The 18,813-nt window shown below is 39.2% G+C and overlaps 1 protein-coding gene across 5 annotated transcripts in view; it reads left to right on the forward strand.

Annotated features, from left to right (window-relative positions):
* Positions 1-18,813, forward strand: part of BCAR3 (BCAR3 adaptor protein, NSP family member) — a 98,095-nt gene that overhangs the window by 73,921 nt on the left and 5,361 nt on the right. For all 5 annotated transcript variants that reach the window (XM_053985397.1, XM_053985398.1, XM_053985399.1 and 2 more), the window contains 4 exons: positions 12,718-12,846; positions 13,936-14,378; positions 14,954-15,054; positions 16,755-17,389. In XM_053985397.1, the coding sequence (XP_053841372.1) occupies positions 12,718-12,846; positions 13,936-14,378; positions 14,954-15,054; positions 16,755-17,389 (1,308 nt within the window). The remainder of the gene's footprint in view (positions 1-12,717; positions 12,847-13,935; positions 14,379-14,953; positions 15,055-16,754; positions 17,390-18,813) is intronic.

Raw genomic sequence — 18,813 nt, forward strand, 5'->3', positions numbered from 1 at the left:
AAGTCATCCTAATAGCCCTTCTTGTCACCTCCTGTTTGCATTGCTTGTCTGGATAGTTTCTGTTTATGGTATTGCAAGTGAGACCTTAGTGTCTGATATTAATACTGTCCTGCCAGCATTGTAAAGCAAAAACACCTTGACTGATGCAGTCTTCAATTTCACTTCCCTTTTTATCATCCCTCCCTCCTGCCCTTCCAGTTTTAAAATTGGATTAGGGTGTTATTATGAGAACTTTTGCTTAATATTCTTTAAAAATACAGTCCTTTATGAGATGTCCTGTCACAGTACAAGAAAATTTCAATCAAGAAACAGGCATCACAGTAAAGGCTTTAGTGTTTGAAGTTTTGCAGGGTATCTTTTAATCTTCTTTTCCCTGGCTACCTGCTAAAGCAGTCCTGTGGAGTTCCTTAAAGTGGAAAAATAACTGAAAGTAAATTAAAATATGTTCCAGCACAGTGCAAAAAGAAAAGGAGGGTACTTTCACATTCCTGTTATATTATCTACTCATTCATTGTTTGAGTTTGTCATAAAGTACTCTTCAGCAGGACTTCATCTTCAAAGTCAGTATTTGCAGCTTCTTTTCTGGCCAATCTTTTATCTTTTTTTCTTGCCAGCTTTATTACTTTGCAGTCCATTTAATGTTCTGTTCTTTTATTCCTACATTGTTTTCCTTTTCTCAGAAGAGTCTCTGGCATAACATCTCCTACACATGGCCAAGTAGTCTAGCTGCCTTTATGAGCATTCTGGGCTTGGTGCTTCACCTGGTGGTAGGTACCTGCAAACCTTCCATGACCAGATAGGTAAGAGAACTTTACACATCACACGTCCATTTCCTTTTTATCAGCACTGAGGTTTCCTCTTCTTTTCAGGTAGGCACTCCATCCCATTTTCCTTGAAAGGCAGTGCACATTTTATGTCTTTTCTCAGTGCTGCTGCTTGGTTTGTGCACCAGTTCCTATTGCTGGATGCAGGCACTGAGGGCACTTCCATTGTTCAGTCAGTGTGGAAGTACTCTGTTTTTAGGTGAGAGGTACCTTGCAAGTAATACCCGAGGCCATCAATAAGTATTTAATATGTGTCCTCCTAATTATGTAATATACTTGTTGCTGATGAAAAAGACAAGTAACTATTTATTTTAACCACTCCTTAGGATTAATTTATTCCTAATCCAAGATCTGAAATATCTGCTGTGACTTCTGTAATTTTTGGTACCATCCAATTGATTGATCTCTTCAAAGTTTCTCATTCTTAAGTGATACAGGCTGTCTTGTACTCCTCAGTCCAGTCCATTTGGTTTCCTTTCACCAGATCTGTTAACTAGGCTGCTGTGGAGGTGATGTCTTGTCTCTTACAGTTACCATAATTACCTAAGTTGTTTGCCTCTTTTTTGTCCTGGTTCTTGAGAGAGCCTTGAAGTATGTCAGGCAGATTCTTTGCTGATGAGCAGTTTGCTGACTGTTCAGTAGGCTATGGACTCTGCTGTCCAAGAGAATGGAATCACAGGCATAAATAAAACTGCTACTTTTTATTTTGTTGTGATGCTTACTTTTACTTTGCCAAATCAGACGTGTTCATTAATTCAGTTCTTTCTTTCTCAGGCAGTTTGCACAATGCCATGGGGCTATCACCAAGATAAAGCTGTCCACTGAGAGTTTTAAATACTGAAGGTACCTTGGTTACCTCACAATGACACTGACAATGTTTACAGGGTTGGTTTCTTGATATTTTTTTCAAGGACTGTCTGCCAGAAGCTTCCTAATTAAAAATAAACAGATTTACCGATTTCCTTGGTTACCGAAACTCAGTTCTTATAATTGTCAAACAGTAATCAACTGCTTTTCCTCTTTTGTTTTTCTTTTATGTGTGTATAATTGATGATGCAGGCAGAGATGTTGCATGATTGAGCTGGAGCAACTGATTAAGCCTTTATCAGCACTGGGAGACAGGTATTGTAACTCATCAAGAAGAGAAGTTTGGCTTGTGCTGATGCCTTAAATGCATCTCTGAGGCAGGGGATACCAAGATAGAGGAGCTAGGATTTCACTGGTGAGTGGAACAGATCACATGAGGATTCTGGCACTCTCTGTATGGCATGCTGGAAGCCAGCGTGCCAGCGGTCACTGAATTGATGGTATCAGCTTCAGCTGTGGAAAGTGTCCCAGACTGATACGTGAGTAGGGGGGTGTAGCAGCACTGGTAGGCAGTGGTGACACTGAAGAAAGAGCTTGCTGAACCTCAGAGCACTGCTAGTAGTGAGTGTTTATCTTCAGTCTTGAGGAACCACAGGCAGTAGAACTGAAAATGCCGAAGGATTATAATGTTTTTCAAATGCTGATTGCAGCACTTTGCTGCTTTTATCATCGTAAGTCTGTTATCAGAGTCAAGGTAGGTGCTCTTCTTCAACTACAGTGTGCTAGTCAGTAACGCTTTCAGTTTTTGTTTACAAGTGTTTGTTTAGATACCAGGGATGGGTACAGTGTTTCTCTTTTAAAGAACACCTTTACAATTCACTATTGTCTCAGAGAGAAGCTTGAACAACTTGCAGTTTTATGAGCCTGAAGCTGGCTGTCTTTATGTTTAGGGACTAAGTAAAAAATCCCAAGTTTAGGACTTGCTAAGGAGGATTTTAGCAAATTTTCAAGTTTTCAGAACTTAACTGATCGGACCATTTGGTTCCCTAATTTTTTTTCACCTATATAAGGAAAACACAGGCAATTGTGCTCAGGAGTGCAGGTGTTTCTTAACTGCTTCAGACAATTTCAGATTTGTCCTTATATTTTAGATATTTTTAAATTTCAAGATACACAAAGTCATATACTCCTAGGAAGGTTTGGGTTGAAAGGAGGCTTTAAAGGTCATGTAGTCCAATCCTCCTACCATGGGCAGGGACATAATTTATTTTATGCAAAAATGCTCCATATGCACTGTAAGTGCAGGAAAAGCTTTTATAATAATTTTGAGTCACAGTAACAGAAGTGTCTAAATGACTTGAGAATTGTAGTCATATGGGGCATCTAACTACTTTTGATGATCTGTGAGTTACACTTTAAAATCTTTTTTTATTTAAGATTAACATGTGAATTGTTCTTTAACACCGTGGAGCACTTGCAGTGAGGAAGGATGTGAAAGTTGCTGTCTTCTGACCATAGCTTTCCAACTTCGATGGAAGCACTTAAATGCTTCTCCTGAAGCATTCACTTAAATGCTTTCTCCTGAAAATGCTTCTCCTTCTCTGACCTTCAGTGATTTAGCCTTATAACTGTCCATTTCTGAAAGTGGGGTGTGGTGCTCCGTCTTTTGGGCACTCTGAAACAGTGATTCTGGTCAGATGGACTTCTTCTGACTGGGACAGATGTCAGCAATTATCATCATAATGGAGTGCTAGAGATGCTCTATTGTGCTGTTATTGATTTTCATTCTTGTTGTAAGGCTTAATTCTCCAGTTCTAGAACTTTTTAAATGACATTGGGGTTTATTGTTGGCTGTCAAAGCAGTTAGAAAACTTGTTCTTGATCATATATATGCCCTTTATTTAACTTGGCATGAATTTCTAATACCTAAAATAACGGTGCTGTTGTCATGGCAACTTTCCATTTAGTCTAATCCATATAGTCTCTAGAGAAACTGAAACATTAATAGTGTTTGCTGTATAGAGGGTGAAAAATAAAACCTTTTATGTAGAAACAAATTACAGTTGGGATCTTTCAAAAATAATGTTCTATTTAAAGAGATTTGCAGCATTTAAAATAGATTTGAATGCATGTGTTCCAGTATGCAGATTTAGCAATAGTTAAATTTGATGAACTGCTATTTGAAGAAGTTTGTATGGTAGGGAACTGGGGTGCATTTTCTGAAGAGAAAGTGGCTGTAGGTATAGAAACAGCTGGTGGTCAAATCAAGTAAGGTCTGAACCTTGGGGCCCAGTGGTATGGATTCTGTGAAATGCTAAAGGGCCTAGGATGGTATGAACAATAAGATGGTATGAAATGAAGTCATCAGTTTTAAATTTTATTATTATTATTATTATTATTATTAATGTTTGTAAAAATTGAGCAAAATCAGTTTATGTAGTTAGATGACATTAATATTTGGTTTTAATAGTAATTACAAATGTAATGAAATACTAAATTGATCCATAAATAAGCACAATGAAGTTCTCAACTACCCCTGAGAGATTCAGACTTCTTCTGCATTGAGCTAAATTTATTATGCTATCCAATTGAATTGAAAGCAGTTTGTGGCCAGGCTCAGAGATGCCTTGTTGTGTCCCACCAAAGCACAGGAAGCAGTACAGCACTTGAGCACTCATACCTTGTGACACTTCATTTTAGTGTGAGAAACTGAGGTCTCAACAGCAGATATTTGGTTTAATAGAAAACATAATGATCAGTGCAGAACATCTGAACGTGGATCATTTCATTCTTCAGTCATGATGTGTCAGTACCTTTAATGATCCTGTTTGGTTTTTTATAGCTGTTTGCTGTCAAGGTCAGCTTTTACATTGAGGGAAGTAAAGAAACTTCAAGGCAAGGGGGCTCCTGTTTCTGTTTAAAAAAGAAGAAAGTGAAGAGAAAACACTAAATTGTGACTTGTGCCACTTCCAAGACAAAATATTTTTCTTTAAATTTGCATTTTTTGGAGGAGGATAAGTAAATTAAGAGTAAATTAGTGATAAATGGTGACTTAAAAAATGTGGAGGTCTAAATTAATGAAATCAACTTCGCCACAAGACAAGGTTTTTTAGTACTAGTCTGTATGGTTGTCATGCTCAGAGGGGGAAGGGCCTTGAAGTTCAAGTATTTTCATTCTTAATTTTCTGCTATGATTCACCCTCATCTGAAGCTGCACAAAAGGGGAAAGCCACTCCAATTATCAGGACTGCCAAGTGTTATAACTTCCAGCACGTTGATGTAGCACATCAGTGAGTAATGTACTAATGCTGTGAATGTGACGTGCTTAAGAAGCCTTTTATAGGCGGCTGCTTGCTGCTAGTGCCATCTCTTATCTTGGGTGAATTGCAAACACTTTTTATAGATAGTAGATCTTAATTCATATTTCTTCAGTGTGCAATGATCTAAATCTGTTCACTGGCATCCTCAGGCTTCATATATCCAGTTTCAGCATGTGTGTGGAGGCAGTTGGGTTTGATAACACGTGAGTTACATGTAATCACCACTCAGCATTATCAGTCTGCCTTTTCAATGTTAGATTTGTTATTGTTGGGGAGAGGCAGATGTGAAAAGACTGACTGCTCAAAATTGTGTGAAATTTTGTATAGCTCCCTGAACTTTGATTTCCCATTGTCTTGTTGCTGAATTTCAGTTTTGATGAGTCTTATATTATAAAATTCTTTTCAATTTCCCATGGTAATTTTATAGTTACACTGCAGTAAAAGTTTGATTATCTTCTATCATAAATATGTAGATAGCACAGGGTCCACTGGTGCTCTGTTAGTGACTTCTGTTTGATGGGAATGGGAATATTCTTCAGTAGGTATTTATGCATTTAATTTCTTGGTAGTATCTACTATTTAGATATGTCTCAGATTAAAAAAAACAAAACAAAACAAAACAAACCCTTACTTAACTGCTAACATAATTTACATTTGGAAGTACAAATCTCTAGGGTCACTGAGTGCGGGATTACAATTTGACTAACACTCAACTCAGGATTTCTCAGGGTCTGTATTCCAGAAATGAAGCTCTCCTAGCTCTGAATGTTACATAGAAATGTGAGGATTTGTTAGAATTGTGGTGGTGTACTGGAAAATGGTTGTTGAATCCATTAGAATTAAGTTTTCCTGTTACCTTCACTTAACATTAAACTGATCTTTGCACTAAGAGGCTTTTTTTTAGTTCCCTCATTCTAAACAAGTATCTTGCTTATTAGTTGTCATGGTTTGATCGCAGCTGGCAGCTGTGCACCACACAGCCACTCACCCACCCCACCCTGGCAGGATGGAGAGGGGAGTCAAAACTAAAGCTTCTAGGTTGGCAAAAGAACACTTTACTAATTGAAATGAAGTAAAATATAATAATACTAGTAAAAATAATGGTAACAAAGGGGAAAAAAAACCCAAGTAATGCACAATATAGTTGTTCACCACCCACTGACTGATGTCAGACCCTGTCCCTGAATTCCTATCAGCCCTGCTTCAAGGTAATTCCCCATTTTATATACTGGGCATGGTGTTCTGTGGTGTGGAATATCCCTTTGGCCATTTCAGGTCACCTGTCATGTCTCTGCTCCCTCCCAGCTTTTTGTGCAGCTCCTCACTGGCACAGCATGAGACACAAAGTCAGTCCTTAACTTAGGATAAACATGACTTAGCAACAATCAAAACATCAGTGTGTGTTACCAGCATTGTTCTCATATTGAATCCAAAACACCACACTGTACCAGCTACTGAGAAGAAATTAACTCTGTAACAGCCAAAACCAGAAAAAATTGGCCACTTTCCTGTGAATGCCAGGCAACTTCTGTTGATGATAGCAACAGAGTGAGAACATGAACATGATGGAGCTTACGTGATTTTAAAGAGCCATTGCAGTCCTGGGGAAAGTTTTCATGATAATTTGTTATCTTTACATCACTAACCTCAAAAATTGTCACCAGTTACCTGAAGAATCATGCAGAAATCTGGTGGCTTCAAAATTGCCATTCTACTGTATTAATTAATCTCTCTGAGTAAATCACCCATTCTTGTACCTCCTCTTACTTAACACAGCACTTGCTATAGTCCTGTGTGAACTTTGTGCCCTCTGGAATGTTAGGGAAAGCTGCCTCTGTGAAGAATGTTCCAGCAGCTATGGTTCAATTTCCAAGTCAATCAGAAAATGGATTATTCCTGTGTTTAGAAATTCCCTTTTCCCAGTTAGTTCTTTCTCAAAGAAAAACTATTCAGAAACCACTATCAGTTTTTGTTTTGTAAGGCCGTGGCCAATAATGCTGCATTTCTGTACAGGAGAAAATAAGACAGACAAGAATGTTTTTGAACAATATTGGAGCATTTGGTTCAATATGTACATGCTCAGTGTAAGCGTGTTGTGTTTGGTGGCCAGTTAGTAGAGTTATAAGTGAAATGACATATACTGCACTCATTATAAATTCATGTAATTGTATATTTTTAAATGCTTTTATTCATAGTGACAGGCAGTCAGGTTAGGATCACAAGGGCACAGGATTAAAGACTGAAAGGATCTCTGCAGCCAGTGAATTATATATTGATCCAGAACTGGAACTTTGACAATAAAATGTTCATTTTCTATATGAATAAGTTGACTGATCTCTAGTGGCTTGGAATTAGAGAAATTTCATTATTTTTCACTTTCCAGATGTTCTTGGTGTCTGTGTGTCTTCTCCCTTCTTTCTTGTTTGATACCTTTGTCTTCCCTCTTGGTGTTTCCTGTTCTTGCCCCAGCATCCCCTTCATATTTTCTGTCAATTGGTCTTTCTGTTAAATTATCCACTTGGCTAAAAGCTATGTAAATCTCACAAAATTTAAGTTTTTCATTAATCACAAAGTTTCTCCCATCTCCTCATTTGTTTGGAGGCTCTGTAGGACCCAGTGATTTTACCCAGTCAGAAGTTACAGTTCAGCATTCATGGTGTACTTAAGCAAGCATAGCAGACCTCCAGTGTTGGAGAAAAGATGGATTTGTAAGAACTCTTAAATACATTTGGTTTAGATGGAAACAGTACATCTATTAAAACTTTAAACAAAGTACTGAAATCCTGGGAAAGGTATGGACTTGGCTTTCTTCCTCAGAACACACTTCAGTTTTCACAAAGCTGTTCTCATTTATCCCTAATAACCATCTCTTTTTCTTTTTTTGCTGAAACCTTCAAGGCAACAGGAAATCAGGTGGTTCCAAGGCTGCCTGTTGGGCTCATTGAGCTGTCACCTGGCAGAGCTGTGTAAAGCACCAGGAAGTAATTGAGATTGGATGGGAATGTGGCCCCCTTTAGTCTTGTGCCCGTAACAGACCTTGGCTGGGCTTTGCGTAAATAATACTTTGCCAGAAGGATACAAAGAGAGATGATGTGAATTTTGGCTTCATCTGAGCTGAATGAGGGGCTCTAGCATGACAGATTTTGGACCGCTTCCAAACAGTGTCTAAAATAAAAAGCCTTTCCCTCATAATTCAAGTTGTTTTAGGAAAAAAAAAAAAAAAAAGAAGAAAAAGAAAAAATTTCACAACCAAACAAAAAACCCAAAACACATAAATTAAAAAAAAAATAAACCAAACACATCATCACCTTAGAGAGAAATTAATTAATAACAATACAGAAATAACTGTGGGACTTTCTTTGTTGACTACCAACCTCATATAGTAGATTATTCAGCACAATCTAATGTGATAAATTCCATTAGGATAGTTGACTAAAGAGCTTGGTATAGCGAGTTGCCTTTGAAGAATGCCAAACACTCACATGAAAGTAACCCCTTGGATGCATAAGCAGCAGATTATTGTGAGGAATTCCCAGTAAAATACATTCACAAATTTCAGAGGCACAGCATATCATGGTAGGTAGGCCAAGTCCTCTTCAAATCTGCCCTAAATGAGATCATAATTAGATGTTTTATTTCCTTAAACTTTGATATTTTCCAGATTTTGGTATGCTAGATCAACATTTGCCTGGGAAAAAAAAAAAGTAAAATAATATGTAACATTAAGGATAGCTTGTTACATCTGTAAGCACAGTTTGCTATTAGATCAATGGCCCCGAAGTAGAAATCCTTTGTGAAATACAATAAACTGCCAAGGAGTTTCTTAGTTTATAACTATTGACTGAATTTTTCCCCTCCTTCTAAAGTCTTGGCTCTCTACGTTTTCCACAGTGTATGTAAGTAGGCTTGAGGATTTTTGCCAGAGGGTGATCATATTGTATTACTAGGTAGTTTATGTATTTTTATTTTAAGCACCTGTTCACAAAACAGGTCTGTTCACAAAAGCTCAGCATGGCAAAATATCTTAAAATAGCACCAGGACTGGAAAAATGCAACTAAAATATGAACAAACAGTTCTGGAAAGCACACACTTGCAGGGAGTTCTTTGTAGGCCAGGAAAAGCATCTGTATTTGAAAACATTGACTGCTGATTTGATTTGCTTTTTTATTCCAGGGTTATCTGACAGGGTTGTTACTATTAAAGATCTCAAAGTGTTTAAACTGGAAGCTTCCCTGTGTTGCTTCAACCATGTTTTGTTACATGGAAGTCTTTCATTCTTCCCTAGATAATTTTTAAATATTTTTTTACCATCCACTTCGCTATCTAGCTGTAGATGTAAATTCAGCTTGCTTTCTGTCATTGAGTAGGAGCCAACAAAGTGTCTTAGGCAAAGAAATAAAACAAGGAGGTAGTACTAAGTGAAGTTTGTCACTATGAAGTTAGTGCAAATTTACAGCCTGCCATTGCTGTCCATTAACTTCTGGGTGCTATTGGGAAACGAGGCTGAAGCATCTGCATCATGCTGTGTGGAATAAGTCACCTTTTCTTTTGAAAGCAAGCCCACTGGCATAGCTAATAATTGTTGTAAGTCTACTACCTTCTTCTTTATTTACAGGCTCACATGCTTGCACAGGCTGTGCCTTGGAGTGAGTTTTGAGTCTTGCATGATGTGAAGTTCAGTGTCTGCAGAGATTCTTGCAGAGCAGAGGCCTTGGGTGTAGATCGTAGCATAGAAAGGTGTTGGCTGGTGAGATTACAGACAGTTCATCAGTCACCATTCTCCTTTAGTAGGTTCTGTAAGAAGTCAGTCTCAGTGAACAAAAAACTGTCCAGGAAGACATGCTATTACTGAATTTGCTTCCCCAAGGCAGTTTTCCCCTTGTGTATCCTGGGATTTTTGCTAGCCACTGGAGTTCTTTCACTGAGTTGCACAAAGGTTATTTAAGCATATTTTTTTTTCATCTCAGGAGATATCCAACCTCTCTGGCAATTCGAGTATATTCCATGTGGTAGATGATGCTGGAGAGGGTTTTTAACAAGCCAATAATTATGAACGTTAATAATTTTGTTGGTTGGGTTTCCTTAAATGTTTTTCTTGCTATGTTGTTATATGTAGTTCAAGTTCAATATATGTCTCATTAACTTCATTAGAGTGATGAAAAATCCATTCAACCACTAGAAGAAATTCTAGGTTTCTGTGCTGTATTTGTAATTAATGTGTATCTCTAAGTGGATTATCCTGGTGTTTTTAAGATCATTCATGTCAGTACCATGGATGAAACTAGTCCATTTCATCATCTATAGGTCTTTGGTTCTTCATCCTTTAGTTCTTTTTGTTGGCTAAAAGTATAACTCTCCAAGCAAATTCAGTTATTGCCTTTGTATCCCATAGTCTTTTCTGCTTTCACTTGCACTGAGATACTGTGAGATACTTTTGGAAAGATGGTAACAATTTCTGTAGTAGCTTTGGGTTCTTTAAGATCTCTGTTCAGTCCAAAGCATCTTTTGAAACCTTAAATACAATTCACATTAAAGTAGTAGTTCCTCTCAGATCAGCAAAACACACAGCTATGACTTGAAGATCTTGCTACACCATTGCAGCTGGATGGTTTTGTTTATCCTGGAGGGGGTATTTTAAAAGTTCCCCAGCCACTTCCTCGTGCAGTCAGGGGAAAAGGTGCTTTTGAAAAGCCTCAGCTCAGTTTGTGTGCTCTTCACTCTACCTGCAGCTTGTGTAGGTGCTTGCTATCATTCTCTAAGACATGGTAGTGAAAGGGCTGTTAATTTTAGAATCATTGCCAGTCAGCTTTAAATGGATTTCCAGCCATTTGAGATGGGAAATAAATGTGATAGAGTGCCAGAGGTCCTTCACCTGTGCTAGTCTGATAGGTCACAAGGGTTTGGAGTGGAGGGGGCATTTTTGACCTTCCCTGACTATGTTTTGACACTTCAATATGCTTTTGGACTTCAGTCCTCACCAAGACTCTTCTGTGGCTCCTTGTACATCCAGTAACTTCATCTCTTCATATTGTACGTGGGTTTATGAACGAGCCTTTTCAGTGAAGGTCTTCTTTCACTAGTGGCATGGTTTCTTTCTGCACAGTCTTCTCATAAAGCTTGGAAGGGGTTGATTCAAAACCTACAGAATTTGCTCCTTGATGAAAGTGCTTGTCCATTTGAACCAGATTTGTATGGACAAATAACACCCTGTTGTGGTTACAGAAGGGAAGCTAAGGTGAAAGTGATTCTTTACCAGGTTGTTTTTATCCTCTGCCTTTCTATGTTAGCTATTAGTGTTTATCTAAGAGAAGCCTTAGATTTCTCTGAGAAACGCAGAGAGAAGAGGACAGTTTATCTCAGAATTTCTCTGGGCTCCCAGCATGTTTAAATTATCTTGGCAGCAGGATGCCTCCTCTGGCATTATTCCACCAAAAATCTGCTGTCTGGTAATCTGTTGTAATTCAGTCTGCCTGAAATTGCAGGGAGGGCTGTTGAAAGAAGTGTTAAATGTGTGCCACCTGCTCCCACGGTTAGGTGCTGTGAGTATTCACTGTGAAGAAGAAAAAGCTATAGAGAGCAGTGTTCATGGAAAGAACAGGACTTGGTGGGCAAGCCTTCCCAGCTCTTTTTTGAATAATGCATGTGTTCCTCATTTGCATCAGTGTGTCAGTTAAAGGAACCCATGAGCTTTGGCTCATATCCAGACCTAATAAAAAAAATCTATAATGCGTGTCAGCAAAATGCTGTGTTTTGCTGGAGGCCCCCTCTCTCTCTCCTTATCCCTCTTTTTTTTTTTTTTTTTTTTTTTTTAATGGTCTTTCTCTGAAGAGAGGGTGTACTCTGATTCTTTCATCAGTGTCAAGCATGTTCTCAGGCTTTTGAAACTTTTCAGCACAACAAAGATGGGCTGGAGTCCCAGCCCTTGGAGAATGAAAGGAAGTTCAAAATACTTCCCTCCTCTGAGTGCTTATGAAAGAGAATGTGGCTACTCCAGAGATCCTGCACCTCACTGTTAGCAACACTGCATCCATAAGGATTAGCCAGCCAGAGTGGGCCAGCATGAAAGCTGTGCTCCAAAAAGAGATGAAGACACAAATTTTCCAGAAAATTGCATAGTAGTTGTATAGTGGTGATGGAGATATCTTCAAGCAAAACTCATGCCTTTTGTGCTAAGGGGCAACAAGAGCTTTTGTCCTTTAGCAAGGGAACATCTTGGATGTGCAAATTTAATGACCATTAGGAGTAAGCTCTTTGAGACTGAAATTTTACTTTGGCAAATTGGTTCTTTGGCAACAGGAATATTGAACTACTGTATGTGTCCAGCTTAGCCTGTCTTGATGCATTTGGGATGTTCTTAACTAGATGGGATCAAAGGGGGCTGCTGGGAAAGAATCTGAATTTAAAATGGAAGTTTAAACAGGAGGAAGAATATTGGAGCAGGGCATTTGGGTCCACTTCCATTTTTCTGGATATAGTTAGAATTCTTATTGGAAAGAGGAAGTAAGAGAAGTGACTTTGTAGGTGTGTCATTATTAGTTTGGTGTACAGGCAGAACACTTTGCTCTGTTCCGTGCGGTGTAGAACAATCACATGTTATCTCACAGAATGCTGGGGTTTGCAAACACAATCTTGAGAGCAAAGCCAAGCCAGCCTGCTGAAAGCAGCACCTGCATTCCAGTGCAGGTCATATGATGGAAGTTATAACCCAGGTAAAATGTTAATCACTAAACTTGGCACAGTTGAAGCTTTTAATCTTTTATTGCAGTTTTCTAGGGAGAGGCAAGTTATGGACAAGAGCCCGGAAAAGCTGAAGAAGGAGTTAGAGGAAGAGCTGCAGCTGAGTAGTGAAGACTTGCGTAGCCATGCCTGGTACCACGGACGTATTCCCCGGCAGGTACGTGGTCTTTGCACTGCCAAGTGTGCTTTGAGCTTTTGCAGACAAGCAGAATTTCATTGATGTGCTGTACACATCTCTGATACCTGAATTCATTTAGTAGGAACATAGTGCCTGTTTGTATGAAAGCTATGGTATTTATTACAGCTTGGCATAAAGTGAGGCAGAAGAAGGATTCAGGGCAGACCCTCGTGGAAAATAGTTACATTTCAAGATTTTTGTGCACTGAATAAATCTGGAAATGGAATTTAAGCTTTGTTCAAGAACACTGTGATCACATATTGTTTAGAGAACACTGACATTAAGTTGGTTCAGTATTCTTAATGAAAGTTAAAATGTTGTTTATTTTCTTTCTTGAGCTTGGAACTTGGGGGAGAGGAAGAAAGAGCTGCAGCAAAATTAATTCAATCACATTTTGATCCTTACAAACGCAGTTACAGACATGGCAAGGCTGAGGTTGGATCGGAGCTTCCAGAGCTGCTGGAGCTCCCCCTGCGGGCCTCCCTCATTGCCGGGGCAGGGCCAGCTCAGCTGCCACACTCGGCACTTGGCTCTTGGCGTCCTTTTTATCTCATGAGAGGGCTAACTCAAAACAGAAAAACAAGGTGTCTCTGACTCTTCCTAGTCAGTAATGTTTACATCCAGTGTTCACAAAGAATAAAAAATAATGAAAGCTTCTGTCATGTAGGGTAAGAATGAAAGGGCAGAATCCAGGATCTTTTATTAATGGCTTCTAAATTTCAGTGTGACTATATTCAGATGCTTTAAACTTAAAATCCTGGGTCACTGCTTTCCCTTCATGCCTTATTTTCTATTAGTAAACTAGAAGAAATACACGCAAAAGTGGGTCAGCTTCTGGCTGCTGGCTCCTTCCAAGAAGCCCTTTCAGATCTCTGTTGTGGGATGAGCTTTTAATTAAGAATTGGAGACATCATTCTTCTACCACACTTCATGCTTTGCTTTGTATTTGTGACTTTGTGTATTCTCACAGAGTAGCCAGATTAATTCCTGTGTTTAAGAATATTTTGTTGTAATGTATTGTTTTCTGATTCTGAAAGTAATTTTTTATGTAATTCTTTTTCTTCGAAGGTGGCAGAAGGCCTAGTTCAGAGAGATGGAGATTTTCTGATTAGGGATTCTCTCTCCAGTCCTGGGAACTTCGTTCTTACCTGTCAATGGAAAAATATCCCTCAGCATTTTAAAATCAACAAAACAGTTCTAAGACTCAATGAAGCCTACTGTCGTGTTCAGTATCAGTTTGAGCTGGAAAGTTTTGACACTGTCCCTGGATTAGTGAGATACTACGTTGGGAATCGCACACCAATATCAAAGCAGAGTGGAGCAATTATTTTTCAGCCTGTCAACAGGACTGTGCCTCTCAGGTGTCTAGAAGAAAAATATGGTGTAACTCCAGTCCAGCAAAAAGAGCCAAGCACCCCTGAAGGAAAAATGGAAAGTGCAAAAAGGTTGAGTCTTGGTATATCCAGCATGCAGTCCCCGGAGCAGAGCATACCCAGAGGAAATCTGCTGAGGTACCTTAATTTTGCTGTTCTTATGGAAGGAAATGAAGTGAATCAGCTCCTGGTGGAGGTGATGTGAGTTTTCACTCTGATTTGAGATGTGATACTAGGCATGAGGGTTTGCTGTTTTTTTTTAGCAAAGGATCAGCAAATCCACAAACTGAGATCACATGTAGACTCTGGAAGCACAAAAGCACTGCAGTGACTTGGCAGATCTTGACTATGTAAGACAAAGGATTAAAATAACATCTTGCTGATGCTCCAGAGAAGTCTGTTTTTCCATAGTTGACTCCTGAAATAAAAACTACAAATGTGGGATAATGGATCCTAGTTTTGATGTCCAAATCAAATGTTCCATTAGAAATGGAATAACTTCATAAATGCTGCAGGGTGACACATAGTATAGCCCATTTCACTGCCACTACAACAGCAGTTTATGAATGAGTGAAGTACCTTTTATTATCATAAGCTGCCCAAGTGGAAAGCTAATGATCCTTGCACTGGTTATGATATATTCTAGCAGTTAGATATGTATTTTAAGTGCTACATATATTGATATGTTTTGTTTGCATTTTTGTTTACCCTAGAAACAAAGAAAAAAGTGGTAGCCAGCCGGCTAGTTTGGATCATGTTCTGGAGAAAAGATTCCCTTTAAAGGCTCACCAGTCAGAGAGCTATCTGCTAATAGGTATGTTTTGTAATTAGAAGTTTCATACTTAGAATTGGTGTGTGTCCAGGTGGTCTGTTACTCTTCAGACCAAAGTGAGACTGCTGAATGTTCTGAGTACTGTAAATACATTATATTTAATGGCCACTGTAAGCTGTGTTAACACACTGCTTCTCTTCAAGTCACTGGAACAGGATTTTTATTTACTATGCACCAGGTTGTTGAGAACATTAGCACACAACTCAGCAGGCTTCCACACCAAAAAAATGACAGCTGTGGTTGGCATTAATACCTTTTTTTTATGGTATAACCTTTCCTCACTTGTGCTTGACAAGAACTGACTTGTTTCACTCGTGTCTTTCTGGCAAAACATTTTTAAGTAGAAGTGGTATTTCATGGAAATTCTGGTAACCACTTTTTCTCAGGGTAAACTAAACAGATGAGGTGATGTTCCTCACTAGGAGAAAAACACTGCCATGGCTTTTTGTTCCTTTTGCTGCTGTCTGGTTCTATGGCCACTGTCATCCTAAGCAAGGGATCCAGAATGTGACAACACTTGGGGCATTTAATTTCTCAGATTCTTCAAAGGTTTATTGTTTCCATACTAACACACTTGTGTATAGAAGCTTGCAATAATGCATCTCTTCCCATGTGGACAAACTAGTATTGACTTCCAAGGCTGCTTGTTTTGAATACAGTACTGTTAAAATTCTTTATGCATATTGTAGGAAGAGTTCTCATGACAAAGAGAATATTAAGTATTTGTACAGTGAGACTGTCTTTTGATAGAAAGAGTGTTCTCCTATGTTTTAACAGTGGGATGGACAGATATTTATAAGGAAAGTTTCTGTCCTTCTGTAGTTGAATTGATTATTCCAATCCATGGCTGCAGATACTTTTATTTTGGTACTACAGCAGCCTGAAGAGTTCTGCTGTGCATTTTATCATAGGATCCTTTGAGCAGGTCCTGTTACCATACTGCTTAAGGGTGGTGACAGCCTTTGATTTGGAGTTTTTTTTTTATATCTGTAATCAAGCAGTAACACCCACACGATGCAACTGGCCACTTGGCTGTCGATACCAGCAAATGCAGCAAGAATTGCAGATTGGGAATGTCTGACACAGGACTCAGTCCTGTATCGGATGCTGAGGTTTGCATATGCAGCAGGTACAGGATGAGGAATAAATACACAGAAGTATATGGATCCAGCTCTTCAAAGTAGCTCTGTTTCACAAAAAGATTAGCATTTCTGAAGTTCATTCCTTCCATACCTTAGTTCAGGTTCAGGCTCAGGCTTGACTTTGGGAAGTTCTGCTTTCATCTCAAACTTGTCATTCTCAGAAATGACTCATCTTTTATGTGATACAGCTGGAAGTTGCTGTTTTTATAGCCTAGATCAGGTTACAAAGAAACCTCCTATTCCAAGCCATGGAGGCCATCCAGCTCTGACAGGATAGCCTATGTGTGCAGCAGGGACTGGAAGTATTGTCAGCATTACCACAGAATATGGTGCAGCATGTATTTGGGATTTTGGGAGGATCAGCAAGTGAATGGAATTTGCTGGCTAGGTCATTCCTCAAAATATACAATTTTGCCAGCAAATAATTGACATGATCTGTCAATATTATCCTTAGGAAATAGCATTAGGAGATGAACCCTGGCACAGGCACCAGGAATTGTATGTATTTTGGCCTTCTAAAACACTTGTTTTCACTTGCAGGTTCAAGACATCCATCTCGATTACCTGAAGCAGATGCAAACTCCTGTCCAAGCTCACCTGCATTTAGAACAGGCAGTGAACCATCTCTAAGCCCCACAGTTGTTCAGAAAGTCACCTCAGAGTCACAGCTAGGGGAAGCTCTTAGAGGATCAGACGGTCAGCTCTGTCCAAAGCCTCCACCTAAACCCAGCAAAGCCCCCCTGCTGAAGCCCCCAGATTCTCCTTTGGCTTCCCACAGCTCTGAAGGACACTATTGTGAACTAAACCCTGCCAGACATCCTACAGCAGCAAAACAACGCTTGTGTCAGAAAAACAGCTACGTGGAACATCTGACACAAAAGGAGAGGGCAACATTCAGGAACTCTGAAACAAGCTATTTGATCCTTGATGATGATCCTACAATGAACCCTGCAGATCCTTTAGAAGCTTCAGCTCAGATGGCTGAAGAAGACAGCATCTTTTCTGCACCTGTTTATGAGACAGTGTCTAGTTTTAAACCGAATGATTTTGAATCCAAGCTACTTCCTCCTGAAAACAAGCCATTGGAAACGTCCATGTTAAGAAGAGTTAAGGAGCTGTTCACCAACAATAACCCAAAGATTATTGCACACCATATTCTTAGAATGGACTGCAAGGTAAGAAAAGAAAATCATGTGTTTTATTTTATATTGTGCCAGTTTAGGCTTTTTAAAGAACTGATCTGAAAAGAATAATGGGTAGATTTGCAACTAATGTAATGTTTGTATTGCTTGCAGGAATTTTTAGGGTGTTTATTTTCCATTTGAAGAATAAGAATGTTCACATGCTCTTTGAACTAAAGGTCTCTCATCATGCTTGACTTCAAATTCTTGAAGTTCTAGATGTTTTGTAAATCTCCTATCAGTTGCTGCATACCCATGATTCAGCCTTTCTCCTGTATTGGAGGAAGAGCTCTCAGTGCTGTAAAGCACTGTGGGGAGAACTGCTTGTGACAGGAAACAGCTGGTTAGGGCAAAGAGCAGGCAGAGTTACCTGGTTGCCACATGGTCATTATATACAATGTTCAGTGGAATTAAATATTTAAACTTCTAAAACCAGCTGCTCTTCTAATCCTTGTTAGAGTTCCTCTCTTACAGCTGGGTAGGTGGTGTGAAAAAATAGCTATCAGGACTTGTGCTCTTCTCTCCTGTGAGAGAACTGTGCTAGTGGAATTGCTTAGAAAGATGTAAAAAAACCACAAAGAACTGTTTTTCACATTGTAGACTTTGGTCAGCTGCCAGGGCTTAGAGATCAGCTAATGGATCAGAAAGACCATGAGAATCATCTCCTAATGAGATGATGACTTTGTGTAATGAAAGAAATGTAACTGCAATTAAATCTGCATGACTTTGCTGGCATGACTTGAGTGCTGTACCTGCTGCAGAGCAGCTGCTGGAACCAAATGCTATGATGGGTATCTAACCCCCAATTTTTTTGGGCTTTGACAGTTTTAGTCTTTCTTAAAAGAGTTTGAGAAGCAAAACGTGGCTGCTTACTGGGCAGCTCCATTGCAGACAGGAAGGGAAGGAAGTGGGAGTGGTGATGCTCCAGAAGAAGCACATCAGTAGCACTCTGCTGGTGCTGCTGCACTCCCAGACACCGAAGGTCTGAGGAGGGGGCAGTTCCCTGGAGCAACTGAGTGTGTGAGTCCTGCCAGCTGCTGGGGGCCTGCCAGCAGCAAACACAGCTTTTTCCTTCCTCAGTAGCACTGTTGGCTGCTGCTAAGTGAGGCTTCATGCAGACAAGGTGACTCAGGAAAAACTTAGCTCCACAACTCCTCACTCTTCTCAGAAGTGGTAGATTGAGGTTTCTTTACTATGGTTCCATGAGTATTAACAGCATTCTCTAACATTTTCATTTCAAAATTCACTTTTTTCTGCCCGCCTACCCACCCTAATTTATCTTTAATATATTGTTAAAGAGTATGTTGCTTAAAGGCATAGGCTATGCATGCCTTAAAGAAGTAGCGAGTTTATATGTATATATATATAATATTCAATTAGCTCATTATTAGACTCCTTATTTTAAACATTGTAAACTT

The sequence above is a fragment of the Vidua macroura genome, chromosome 9, assembly GCF_024509145.1.
Source record: "Vidua macroura isolate BioBank_ID:100142 chromosome 9, ASM2450914v1, whole genome shotgun sequence".
NCBI classification, from domain to species: domain Eukaryota; kingdom Metazoa; phylum Chordata; class Aves; order Passeriformes; family Viduidae; genus Vidua; species Vidua macroura.